General features: G+C 31.3%; 2 protein-coding genes and 1 non-coding gene across 5 annotated transcripts in view; 1 reads left to right on the top strand and 2 right to left on the bottom strand.

Moving 5' to 3' along the window:
• Positions 1-206: 206 nt before the first annotated feature.
• TRNAL-AAG (transfer RNA leucine (anticodon AAG)) lies at positions 207-287 on the bottom strand. The gene has a single exon. It is a non-coding gene; the product is annotated as a tRNA-Leu (tRNA).
• Positions 288-4,267: 3,980 nt separating this feature from the next.
• Positions 4,268-5,335, top strand: LOC127744241 (phytosulfokines 5-like). Of its 2 annotated transcripts, none has more exons than XM_052256518.1 (3): positions 4,268-4,488; positions 4,579-4,649; positions 4,857-5,335. In XM_052256518.1, the coding sequence occupies exons 1-3, from the start codon at positions 4,374-4,376 to the stop codon at positions 4,965-4,967; spliced, it is 297 nt and encodes a 98-aa protein (XP_052112478.1). In that variant the 5' UTR covers positions 4,268-4,373; the 3' UTR covers positions 4,968-5,335. The 2 variants fall into 2 exon arrangements, with proteins under 2 accessions (XP_052112478.1, XP_052112479.1); XM_052256519.1 differs by having other exon boundaries at positions 4,298-4,488; positions 4,860-5,335.
• A 1,826-nt stretch (positions 5,336-7,161) lies between these two features.
• Positions 7,162-14,122, bottom strand: part of LOC127744272 (40S ribosomal protein S27-2-like) — a 7,449-nt gene continuing 488 nt past the window's right edge. The window contains exons 3-4 of one of the 2 annotated variants that reach the window (XM_052256558.1): positions 14,049-14,077; positions 7,162-7,500 (exon numbers count right to left, since the gene is read on the bottom strand). In XM_052256558.1, coding sequence (XP_052112518.1) covers positions 7,374-7,500; positions 14,049-14,077 — 156 coding nt within the window. In that variant the 3' untranslated portion in view covers positions 7,162-7,373. Of the gene's footprint in view, positions 7,501-7,623; positions 7,653-14,048; positions 14,078-14,122 lie in introns of both variants that reach the window. The other variant, XM_052256559.1, reaches the window with a different exon arrangement.

The raw sequence follows: 14,122 nt of genomic DNA, 5'->3' as shown, positions 1-14,122 counted from the left end.
CCATTACATTTCTCGCATATTGAACAATATTGAAGTCCAAACCCTAGAGATTGTAATTGAAGAAAAGATATGGTAAAAGTGTGAAGAGTGTGTAAGTGTGTTGTATACCTAAAATTGGAGGTTGTCCAATCTACTAAAAAAAAAACCAATATTGAAGTCCAAAAAAAAAAGCAATAATGTATCTTACTTACACAAAAAAAGATGAATGTTGAGAGTGGGATTTGAACCCACGCCCTTTCGGACCAGAACCTTAATCTGGCGCCTTAGACCAACTCGGCCATCTCAACTTCGATGTTAATATTTTATATATCTTATTATTATTAAATTATCTAATGCCAACAAATTACAAACGGAATTTGATAACGTGTGCCATTGTTCTTGTCATGTTATATAAAAGAAAACACAAGTGAAATTATATTTAATCATGATAAACCTTATACAAATAATATATATAGCTGAAATGTGACCCAGCAAGGGTAGCACTAGCAAGTAATGCAGAGGCAGATGTTCACTTCTTCCTTTTCACTATTATTTAATTCGAATGTTAGTAAGAAATCATGAAATAACCATTAGTGGGTATTAGTGGGTATTTATTTAGAATATTCCCGCTTTCCGTTATAATTCCTTTCCTACCATTGGCAAAGCCAATAGTATAGTTTGATGGCACATATTTTTGGAACAAGTTATACATGTAAAAAAATCCAATGTCGGAAAAGGAAAAGTGGCCACTAGAAAAGAAGATGCTACTAAGTTAAACTAACTAGAACTACGAACTATGCTCTATTTAATGAGGATCAAATCAAGATTGAAAAATTGCAACAGCAACAATAAATGCATATAGTTTGGTTTTTGAACTCTCTTGATTTGAATTTGAAAGTCTACTTGTTAATAAAAGAGAAGAGACAATTTGGGTCAAGGCCGTACATAGATAGCACAAAAGACAGGAACACCAGTTGACTTAAGCAAGCCTTAAATAGTTGACACGTGACATGTGTGTGTATATATATATATACACACACACATGTCCCGCTTGATTATTCTGCTCCACCCGTTTGATCATCTGAACTCTGAAGAGATTCCTTGGAGTAGCTAGCTCTGCTAGTTTTATGAGATTCTTTAGGGTGAACTCTATGAAATAATTGCCACATTCTTGTCTTTGCTTTTAGGATGGGCCATCATATATATTGGGGAATCAAAGTGTTTTAAATTTCCCTTGGTAATACTATAGTAGCAATAAGTTTAGAAAGTAAAAGATGATGTTTTAATGAAGACTAATATGGCATTAGGAATTATCAGAACCTAGCTATAATTACTAGTCTCTTAATCCTAAAATCCATAATAAGATGTGGTGTTGGGGCAAATGGACAAATTAAGTTTGGTATGTATGTGTTTTCTGGCACGCATGAGTTATGAACATGACTTGCCATACTAAGATACAGCAAAAATTTCAGACTGTTTAGTCAACACAATGACTTGTCCATTATTACTATGGTACTGTTGCATTTGTATTTTAGCTATATGCCATTTCCAATTATCAAATCAAATACCAACCATAACCATAACCTCTTTGCTTCACACTTTCATGTACCACCTTATTCCCATTTCTCAAGGGAATACATCCTTGTTTTTACATCCTTTCACTTTTTCTTTGTCTTCCTCAAACAGGTTATTGTTAGTTTGACCATGGAATGAAATCCATTCACCCTTTTTTACCTTGTTTTCATAACTTTTCACTCTTTCACTAATGCTTCGTAAACTTACTTTCTTCACATAGTGCGTGGATTCAACAATGAGTCACAACTCAGAATTACTATAAAAAAATTTAACACCCACCATCCAACAGTGAATCATCAGTAACTACTCAAATAAAGTTGTCTTCATGTGAAAACAATATATAAAAACTGTTAGATGATTTGTGACATATGATTTGTGACATATTTACTAAATACTCATTTAACAATTTTTATCAATTATTTTTATATAAAGATAATTTTATGTGAATAATTTTTAATATCTATCATTTTAATCCACCGTTTCTAGTTTCTCCTAATATATTCCTTCTCTTTTTTTTTTTCTGGATGATAATATGATATATATAGTGGAATAACATCGCATTTAAAGAATAAAGAACTATATAGAGCTATCACATTATGGTTTAAGGCACGTAATGTTAACTAATCAAGCTTTAGAATAATCCAAGTCAGTTCCCAAAGGAATTGGTCTCTAACCTGTGTATTATTAAAGAATACATACATATATATATGTGTGTGTGTGTGTGCGCCGAAACTCAATTCCGACAATGGCTTCTTTTCCTTTAAATTGTTTATTACGCTTAGAGCAAGAGACAGAAAGATTTAAATCTTCCAAAAGAGGAGCAAAATCTAGGCTTCAAATCTGGCTCTAAATTAATATACACTATTGATTCCACAAATCACAATAAGACCCGCTAACTCGAAATTCCAAAGTGGAGCAACAACGTAGTAGTATGCAACAACTTTACGCAATTTCCTATACATATATAACATAACACATACACCTTGCACTCTGCGAGGGAATATTAATTGGAATCTGCCATATTTTTTAGATGCACATTAGCAAGTGATGAAGCACTATCAGTATTAAAATTAAATAAATCAATATGAAGACTTATCCAAGGTTCATAAGTTTGCCAAGTATCACAAATGAACATTACATGGTGAATTAAAGAACAAATATATAATTAATAAAATGAATAATTAAGCTCGATCATAATTGAAATGCATTTGGAAGCATGCATATATATGAGAACCGTGTCTATCAATGATTCAATATAATACTGCCAATGATGATAAGAAGAAAGTCATTGCTTGCATGTGTGTATGTGTGTGTGTCTCTCCCTCGTTCTCTCTTTATATATATATATATTCTGATGTGGCACTACAAATGGTGGCTTTGCCACTGATTTTGTTTTCATTACCAAGTGGAGAGGCAACTTCGAAGCATTCTATTCATTTTTTAGTATCTGAAAATTTCTCAAGACTGATTTTATTTGCCTCTATAACTAGAATTTAATAAGTTTAAAAACTTGATCTATGATATTTGTAACAAGATGAAGAACGTGCAGTTATTTTACATGAAGTTATTAGTTGAGAATTCGTTAGATAATTTCACACGTTTGACTAAATTATTATCTAATGATTCTTAACTAGTAACTTTTCATAAAAACAACTGCATCTTAATTTTTACTTTATAATAAACCTGAATTAATATTTTTTATTAGATATAATATATATGATAAGCGCACAAAAAAATGCACCTTTAGTTATAATTTATGATATTAAAGTTTTAATGGCTAAAAATCTAAAATTAATTTTTTATTGACTTTAAAAGAATAAAATTTTAATATAAAGCAAATAAAAAAAATATATAAAATTTACACAAACTAAAAATAAATAAATTCTTGTGTGAAGAAGTGTGTTGGACATATAAATAATTATATATCTATTTTTATCAGGTAAATGATAGTTTTTTGCTTTGATTTAATTCAATCTTTTAAGATGGTGAGTTCTTGTGATGCCTTAAATAACAAGGCAACTTCAAAATCAGAACAAAAAAATAGATGGCATGGTGGACTGATGGTGATGAAGATTTTGGCAAAGGTGAAGAGTTTAATAGTTAAGAGAGGAGGGTTGGACAACAGCTGTCAGCAAGTCCTGATCAAAGGTTGACTTTTTGTTGACAGTGTGAAAAGAGTGCCACTATTTGCATTGATGTGGATTTTTAGGCAGTGTGTGACTGTGTTGCTTTGGACCACTGCTATGGCAGACAATGACTAAAGCACCTTTCACTTGCTACCATCAAATTGTGGTCCTGTCTTCTCTGGTCTCATCACACACTACTACCATGAACACTAGTTTATTAAGAGAGAATGATAATATAGTAAATTATTAAGAGAGAATGATAATATAGTAAAGACTACTCATCTAAAATTGTTTTCATGTAAAAATGAGCTAAGATGTAATATATATTATGTTAAGTAATTTAACTATACATATTAAATTATCCAACGATTTTAAATTATCATCTTTATATGAAGATATTTTCAGGTAAGTAATTATTGAAATGATACTGCTATTAAGTATTGAGACATATGCTAATAAAGAAGCATATAGAGAGGATGATGATGGTGAGTGGGGCCATGTTGTGGTGAGTTTTTTTTTTTATTAAATGGAAAAAAAATTGCCTCATTTTTTTAGGAACCTTCATGTGAACAACAGTGTACTACTTTAATTAATTTGCTTGCATGATATGTGTGTGTATTTATATCCACTTTCTGCAACCTCTTTCTTTCAACACACACCTATCTATCCATTCCTCTATACTCTGCAGTTTGAATGATAATCATGATGAAGCCAACTCTTCACTATGGACTTTTTCTCCTTTTCTTTTTCCTTTTCTTTCAAGTTTTCTCATCAAAGCTAGAGGCTCGTCCACTTATCACTCATCAAGGTACTAATAAGCAGTATTTGGTAGCTCTCAGTTATTTTGATTATGTGTCTGTTGAATGTTATTTGACCAAGTGGAACTTGCTTTCTTCAGGGGAAAACAGAATATTGGATGGATCCTCTGGGGAAAGCTTTGTTTTTCAGGAAGGTGGTGAATCCTCCAAGGTAAATCCTAAATTGAAACACATAAGAAATGTTTCTAAACATAATTCATTGTATTCGAGTGTAAATGAAGCTCGCGCAACATTCAAATCCAATTTTCAGTAGATCATATGTCAGTACAGAATACGATAATAACTGCTGATAAAATAATATTGCTGTTGAAGTTGAACTAAACCTTATTATTATTATGTTTGCTTAATTGGAATCTAGCAGCTGCTGGGGGTGGAGGAATGCAATAGTGGAGATGAAGAATGCTTGATGAGAAGAATGACTTTAGAAGCTCACATAGATTACATCTACACCCAGCACCACAAGCCTTGATTATCTCAGATCTTCAATGACTACTATCTTCCATATATGGCTTAGATGTGTTAAAATAGGATATTTGTATCTACTATTTGCTTTGTTATCACTACCATACTTGGGGCTTTGCACTAAGCTTATTATTAAAGTGGTATATGTGTCATAACAAATGCAACTGATGCTGAACATGTATAGAAGAAACCATGACTATTATTACTTTATTAGGTATATAATGTTATGTAACATGTGATGACTAATAATTAGTTCATCCAATATGGGCTCCTTTAATGATTTTGAAGTTTGATATTTGGAGTTTGGAGTGAAGAAAATTATTAACAAGTATATGAATAATCAATATATGTATTTATAGGTTTTATTTTTATTTTTTTCCTAGTTTCCCATCTATTTTTTTATTACATAACCAAAGTCCAAGTAGGAAACTATATTCCTTTTAACTAACTTGATTTGGCCATTTCCGTTTGCCAAGCTTACTGTGCCATGTAAAAGCTCAACCAATTATTATCTTCGAATTTGGGGTTGGTTCTACCTTTCTAGATTTCTTATGTAAAAGTCAAACAAAGTCATGACATGTTTATTTTATTCCACAATGTTATAGTGGTGGTTTATTTTATATCTCACTTCAAAAGCAGGACAGCATGGAAAGAATTTGTGTTTTCAATTTATGTCACCGTGAATGATATTGCATTTGGGTTTGCTCAATTTTGGCATTAGAGCTTAAATAGAATTTTTACAGTGATTATCTTATGTCTAGTAGCATGTAAAGTTATAATGGTGGATTCAAAACAGAAAAAAGTCACGCGCCGAAAGCAGTGATACGAATATTTGTACAAAAGAAGATAAATAAAAGCAAAGGATGGGTAAAGCTAAACAAGCATATTTGCGCAAAGGTAGAAAAACTATATGAGATTAGCCTATCAAATGCAAGCCTTGCATCATCGCCTTATTAATAGACAAAAAAGAGAGAGAGGAAATTATCTTTATTTTAACTTGTTCACGAAAATTGAGAAGCATCCTGGCCTGTTTCTTTTTCCTTGCTTTTCAAGAAACTCATGTACACCGATCATTAACACAAGAATGCTGAATTGCTGATCATCATCTACATTCGAATTAACACCCTACTTGTTTTTCAATTGGATTTAAATATATAGTAATTCCTTTCTTACCTTGTTTGTAAAAAGAGATGATTAACCTCTAGGGAGTTGGCAACCTCCTCAAAATAGTTGAGGAAAGGTACAATGTAGAGTTTTTCATAGCAAAGATGCTCTTCATTGTAGCAAAATGTACACACGCGATACCAATAAAGGTAGGATAGGATACATAATTTTTTCTGCCCGATCCATATTAAAAAACTAACTTTTTTGACAAATTACAGTGTCCTCGTTACTCTATTAAATTCTTAAATCTTGTTGACCTAAAAAAAAAAATCATAAATCTTACAATTCCTTGTCTCCCATGGGTTTTTCTAATTAAATGTTAGAAAAGGAATGATAAATTATGGTTGATATTGGAGAAATCATAACAAGTCCACAAGGGAAAGAATTAAGTTTAAAATGATGGGATTCAAATGAAAAATTAGAAAACCAGTATACCAGTAGATGTATAAAAGGTAGTAAATATTTAAACTTTCAAATAATTGAAGTGGTAAATTTTTAATCTTAATGAGTAAAGACTTAACTTCCGGAAATTCTTAATGCTATGGGTATAACTAGGATTAGCAAAAAACTTCATAATTTAATATCCATGATAAACCTTGTCTATCATAACATGCATTTGGCATTTATGTTAAAAAAAATTGGCAACAGCTAGGACTGCTTGTTATTCAGCAAAGACCGAATTAATGAGAAGCTAATCTTCTTCATAACTTAAGAAGTCAAGCAAACAAAGAAGAAATCTCTAATTATAGAGACAAGTTTCAAACTGCTATTACTAAAGCAGCCAGTAGCCCCTTCACCCTACGGCCACCCTAACTCAAGAGGGAAGCACTATGCCTTAGGCGCATCATCAAGCAAATCCCCATTGCTTGTGTTCAACAAACAATCCAAATATAAATAAGATTAAAACCTAACCCAGAAAAGCATAAAAATACATATAAGGTCCGGCTTTAAGAACCAAAAGTAAGACAAATCAAGCAAAAAGAACTACACACATACATAAGAATCAGAGTAATATGAATCCAACATGTAAGATAAAATTAGAAATCTACCAAAATCATATGCAATATCATGAAAAGGCTAGGTAGTATCATCAAGTTCTAGAGAAAGTTGTAGAATAAAGAGTCTTACAATTTAACAAAACTAAATATAAATATACCATAAATAGTTAAACAAAGACAGAAGGCATTGATCCTATCTTAGAACAGCAAAACTTTCAAGAACCAAAAAAGCAAAAAGATGTCACACCGATTTAATCCCCCTTCTTCCTAAAAGAGCAGCCCTCGGTCAGCCTCGCTCGGCCGCCTGTCGGCTGGCACAATACTGTCTGGCAGTTTCCGCACACCACGACGGTCTGAGAGTGGCTGAATACAGTGGTACTGCATTCAATCACAAATTTGAGGCGAAAACAGTTAAAACTAATTCAAGTGATTTAAAGCAAATTAGATAGCACTAAATAAAAATCAACAAAAAAAAAAAGAAGGCAGAATCATCCAACTTACATGTTGAAACAACCTTGGCACTTCACATCCTGCAACAATAAAACGGGCAAACAAGAGACATAAAAGCTTGTTAGAGAGACGCTTGAGCTTGTGTTTCCTCTTCTCAAGCTCAGCTGGAGGGTTAAGCAAATCGATGTCATTCTGAAGAACCTACTCAATCCACAAAAAAATTCAGTTATTCAAAGAAACCACATGGATAATCAAGAACAATCACGGATCTAATGAAATGCGAGGAAGAAGGACACTCACCATGATGGCTGCGGCACAGGATTTCGAAACCTTTCAGAGAAACCCTAATTGGGAGTAGAGTGCAACACCAACAAACTAAAACACTGTCTTCGGCGTTTGTGAATCAAAAACCAAATATTACTCCGAAATAGGAAAACAAAAACCCATGCATACAGAGGGATTGGTTTTACACGCGGCCCATCAAGTAACTGGCCCAAAAAATAATTGTAAAGGTTATAGGAAGGTTAGGTCCAAAAACTAGTTGTATCATAAGTAATGACCAAGAAGAGGTTTATGAATTTAATTGATATAGAAGAAGACAGTACAAAACAATAGAAGATATTATAACCTAGTTAAGGATGGAAACGGGTTTAAACCTACCAGGTCGGTTCGCATAATCCGCAAAAAAAGTGGGTCGGGTTGAAAAATTGAAACCACTAAAGAGCAAAAAATCGCCTAACTCGCACCATTTAAATTGCGAGTTTTTGCGGGGCGGGGCCGACTTTTCTGCCGAACTTAATTTTTTTTGCAAGGGGTATTTTTATAATTTTCTTTTGTTAAAACTCAAACTTCTCCCAACCCAATTTACAAGGGTATGAAGATGAAAATTCAATGTTTTGGATTATGTTTATATTGCTTTGAAGACAATATTTATAATTATGTTTTGGATTATGTTTATTTTGCTTTGGAGACAATATTTATAATTATGTTTTGGATGAAAACTTGGTTTATAATTATGTTTATTAGATATTTATAATTACAAAGACTTTAATATTTGTGAATATAAAAAATATAATTTTTTATGCCTTTAAAATTATAAATTTATTAATATGGTTGTGAAATTATATATATATTATTTAGTAGTTAACAAAAAAAAGATGAGCTTTAGCGGGCTTAGCCCGTTAGCCCGCCAACCAGCAGTTAGACGGAGCGAAACATCCCAATCCACCAAAAGACGGGTTTCTAACAGGGTGGGGCGGGCTTTCCCGCTTGCCACCCCTAAACCTAGAGTAGTTGCTAGGTTTGTGGTGGGGTAGGGGTGTTATCGGTTCGGTTTGGTTCGATTTTGGACTAAAATCCAACCGAACGGATCTGTTTGGTTTTTACAGAGTACCAACTAATCGGTTTGCTGTTTGTGCAACAACCGAACCAAACCGAACCAAACCAAAAGCAGTTTAGCAATTTGGTTCGGTCGTTTTTTTTTATTTTTAAATCCTAACTAATAGAAAATTAATCTTAGTAAAATGATATTCAAAACAATCAATAAACTGAAATAACATTATATTATATTCAAATTCAACACAATTTCAACTCATTCCAACAACTAAACATAAAACAAACACATTTGTTAAGTCTAAAATTTCAATTTCAATTCATTACTAAGCCACTTTTTTTGTTCGATTCGATTCGATTTCTGCATAGCCATCCGAAAACCAAACCGAACTGAACCAATCGATTTACTTAAAAAAACCAATTTTTTATATTTTTTATTCGATTATTGTAAATTTCGACTTGATTTTGCGGTAAATTTTGATTCGGTTCGGTAACTTACACCCCTAGGTGGGGATGTTAAAAAAGATAAAAAGATATTATAACCCAAAAAATATATAAAAGAGAATCATGTATTCGTTCTGTATGTACGAATATGTTGGATATGACCAAGATGCTAAGATCATTGTCTTTTCTAATTTGTATTTTTTTCTATAAATAAAAATAATTATATTTCTATTATAAATTTAATTATTTTATTATAATAAATTTAATTATTGGTATCACTAAATATTTTTAACCGTTTGACATCTCACATTACACAACATTACACAAAGGACATACACGAAGGATTTTCTAATAAGTCAATGGGGCAGGCATTTCAAAATTTTTAATAAAAACTCAACATCTCACATCAATAACTTGTAATAGCTAGTCCAGTACTTTGGAGTTTTAAAGTCTTTAGAGATACATAAAAAAATTATAATAAAGTCTTACCATTTTTAATTGTTTCAATTAAGCTATACTTAAAAAAATATGTCAATTCTTTAAATTGGTTTTTTAACGATAAACTCTAATTACAAAGTCTTATATTATACAAAGTTTTAGTATAGAGACCAGTTAACAAATTTAATATAACTAGAGATGTTTGAATGAATTAAATTTAATATAACTAGAGATGTTTAAATGAATTAAACCTAATAAGCGCAAGCAGGAAAAAAAATATTTCTTTGAAAGCGATCATTTTATGCAATCAGAAATTAAAAAACATCTAGATCTGAGATGGCAGAATGTCGAAAAAAATGAGTTGTGCATTAATAATCACTTACCCACTTATCATGCAATCATATATGGATGCTAAAAGAATTTAAATATAACTCATATTTTCCAAGGCAGAATGTCGAAAAAAATGAGTTGCGCATTAATAATCACTTACCTACTTATCATGCAATGATATATGGATGTTAAAAGAATTTAAATATAACTTATTTTTTTCTACAAAACCCTACTTTTCTATCTATATTTTCCTATTTAAAATACATGATGAAAATCCAAAATGTTCCATTCCTGGTATTGCATCAACAGTTCTCATACAATTTTATATTTAAAAATGCATAAAACTAAGAGTCTTAATATAAAAAAATAAAAGTAAAAAGTATTATGGATAAATACATAATTCGTTATCTTTCTTTTTCTTGAGTTGTCTTGTTCAGTCTTAACTTCATTATCCTGGGTTATTTTGTTACCAATTTTAGCTTTGACAATTGTGTTGTTGCCGGTGAAATCTATATGATAATGGCCTTGGCGCTCCTGTCTTTGCATTAATTGCTCACACACACATAACCTGCAAACATGCATGTTGATTTCAACAAAAGAAAAATCTAGCTTCAACTTATTTATGTGTACATTATTATCTTACATTTCCGGAAACAATCTTCAATCTCATTAGCTGACAAACCTATTTTGATGATTGACAATAATAAAAATAAGAAAAATAATCAATTTATATTTGTTTTGAAATATATATTATTGAAAAAAAAAAGCAAATTAAAGATACATATTTCAATTGAATAAATAGGGCAATTTACTTATTTAAATAAAATGACAGAATTCTTTATCCAAATGTGCAAAACAGATTGTTATTACGTATATGTGCAAAAATCCTATTCTATGTAATCCGTGGTAACCTACCACGGTTTTTGAATTGTGCATAAACCGTGGCAGGCTGGGATGGTTTATGGAAAAACTTAGTTGCTTGTAAACCGTGGGAGGTTCCAGCGATTTATGAAGAAGGTGAACTGGTCATAAACCCTTGTGGATTACAACGGTTTATGTAGGTTCAATTATGGCCAGAAAACACACCGTTTATAGATCTACAAATAGTATATAGGAATACATAAAAAATACACAGAAAGCAAGCATAGCTTCTTCAAAGATTTTTTTAATTATGAATTAAAAAAAAGTCATATTTAATAATGGCAACCATTATTATCGTCTCCAAAAATACATAGATACATCGGAATAAGTCATATTTAACAAGAATTTTTTTAATTATAAATTAAAAAAATAACTATTTTCTAAAAATAATCCACTTCAAATATGTCAGATTGAAAAGTTAACAATAGTAACTATTATCATAGTCTCCAGAGTACATAAGAGTACCCAGGAATAAGTTGTATTTTATTTTTGGGAAATAGTTATTTTTTTAATTTATAATTAAAAAATCCTTGTTAAATATTTATTTCGGTGTACCTGTATATTTTTTTGAGACTATAATAATGGTTGCCATTGTTAAATATGGCTTGTTTTTTTTAATTTATAATTAAAAAAATACTTGAAGAAACCATGCTTATTGTCTGTGTATTTTTTTGTGTACTCTTATATACTATTTGTAGATCTATATACTATTTTGGAGACGATGATATGCATTTTAAAAATTTTGAGTGAAGTTTGCCGAGAATTAAAGTGAACTTGCTTATTTTTATAGAGTTCGCCGAACTCCAAATACAAAAAAAAAAAGATAAATCTAAAAAATTAAAGTTGAAAAATTATTTTTTGGAATTAATTAAAATTATAGAAAAAAAAACTGGTGAGAAGCTTGTGTGATTTTTGTCATCATTCCTAGAAGCCACTTTTAATTCTCTACTGTTATAAAATTAAAATAAGTGCATATAAAATTAAAATAAGGCACTTATTAACCCATGATGCTTTCTTTTCTTCACAAAAGGATTATTGTCATTTTCTGAGTGGGATTTTATTAGAATCATTGTCACATAATCCATTGTTAGGAATAGTGAGGCACTTTTGGTTTTAAAATCAAAATTGTTATATTTATTTTTTTTGTATTTTTTATATATCTTTTTTATTTTAAAAATAATTGGTAGAAATATTTGTTTTTTCTTTTCTAATACTCCATTGTAACACAGTCATGCCTAAACCGTTGTAACCCACAAGGGTTTATGACCAGTTCACCTTTTTCATAAACCGTGGTAACCTACCACGATTTATGCCTTCTACGCCACCTTCATAAAACGCTGGAACTTCCCACGGTTTACAAGCAACTCAGTTTTTCCATAAACCGTCCCAGCCTGCCACGGTTTATGCACAATTCAAAAACCGTAATGGGTTGCCACGGATTACATAGAATAAAGTTTTTGCACATGCACGTAACAACAATCCGTTTTGTATATTTAGGTAAAGGTTTCGACCATTTTATTTAAATAAGTAAATTGCCCGAATAAATATATATAGCTATACGTTATAATTCATATTTTGTAACCTTTTAAAATGGAAGATGCTCCTGCCCCAAAATATGCAATTCTTTTCTCTAGATGCCATAACCAAGTTCTGGGAACATCAATTGGATTTTTCATTGAAACATAGTCAGCAAAGACCTAGGTCAAAGATAAATAAGTATCAAAATAAAAATCTTATGGAATGACCCATGGGACAACATATACTAGCAAAACATGTATCCGTAACCTTCACTAACCTCATTAACTTAAAAGTAGGTTACGTTCAATGGAAAACGGCCTCTCATTGCAGTGCAACATGGTATAAATTAGTACGTATCTCACATATCACTTTTTTTTTTCTTTTTCTACTCAATAAAAGAGTTTCAAGTATTGTTAGAGAAGTTTTTTTTTGCAAGTTATTAATGATTGATTCGTTTGATCTTTTTAATTCGTCTGTAAAAAAAATATTGTTAGATAAAAAGCTCTCAAAATTAAGCTATGAATATTAAGCATTCATTTATACCTGCAATCCATATAAGTAGACTATGCGGACTAGGATCACCAGGTTCTAGTGAAATACGCTGCAAATAAATAAATAAATAAAAAGGTCAATATTGCATATACGATATACATGTATAGCTAACTTAGAGAAAAATAAAGATTAAGACTATCCACCTCTACAAGAAGGAAGTGCCCATCATACTGCAAAACGAAAAACAAATAAAAATAAACATAAATAGGTTTATTAACTAAGCGTATTTTTGTAGAAACATTTTCATTTTATTCTCAAATTTGCATTAACTTAGTGTGTAGTAGTTATTTCTATGCTAGTTAGTTAGCACACATTCAACCTAACTAATCTGAATATCTAGGTCTTACAAATAAATCACCGTGAAAATTATAATGGCTACGAAATTAACAACGGAGTACACTAAGAAAGTAAACGTGATTAACAACGGAGTACAACAAAGGAAAACTTACACGATTTAACAAGTGCTTAACAACTTAGTACAACGAAGGGAAACTTACACAAGGCACTCGGTTCTTAATCGACTGGCATTTTTTCATTTTTGGTGCAAGCATGCTTCCAGTATAATGCTTACAGTTTAACCAAACTAAATATAAATATACCATAAACAGTTAAACAAAAACAGAACAGAAGGCATTGATCCTATCCTAGAACAGCAAAACTTTCAAGAACTAAAAAGCAAAAAGATGTCACACCGATTTAATCCCGCTTCTTCCTAAAAGAGCAGCCCTCGGTCAGCCTCGCTCGGCCGCCTGTCGGCTGGCACAATACTGTCTAGCAGTTTCCGCACACCACGACGGTCTGAGAGTGGCTGAATACGGTGGTACTGCATTCAATCACAAATTTGGGGGCGAAAACAGTTAAAACTAATTGAAGTGATTTAAAGCAAATTAGATAACACTAAATAAAAATCAACAAAAAAAAGGCAGAATCATCCAACTTACATGTTGAAACAACCTTGGCACTTCACATCCTGCAACAGTAAAACGGGCAAACAAGAGACATAAAAGCTTGTTAG

This window comes from Arachis duranensis, unplaced genomic scaffold (genome assembly GCF_000817695.3).
Source record: "Arachis duranensis cultivar V14167 unplaced genomic scaffold, aradu.V14167.gnm2.J7QH unplaced_Scaffold_232527, whole genome shotgun sequence".
Taxonomy (NCBI): Eukaryota; Viridiplantae; Streptophyta; class Magnoliopsida; order Fabales; family Fabaceae; genus Arachis; species Arachis duranensis.
Note: the sequence above shows the minus strand (reverse complement) of the source record. Positions and strands in the feature narration are given on the sequence as shown.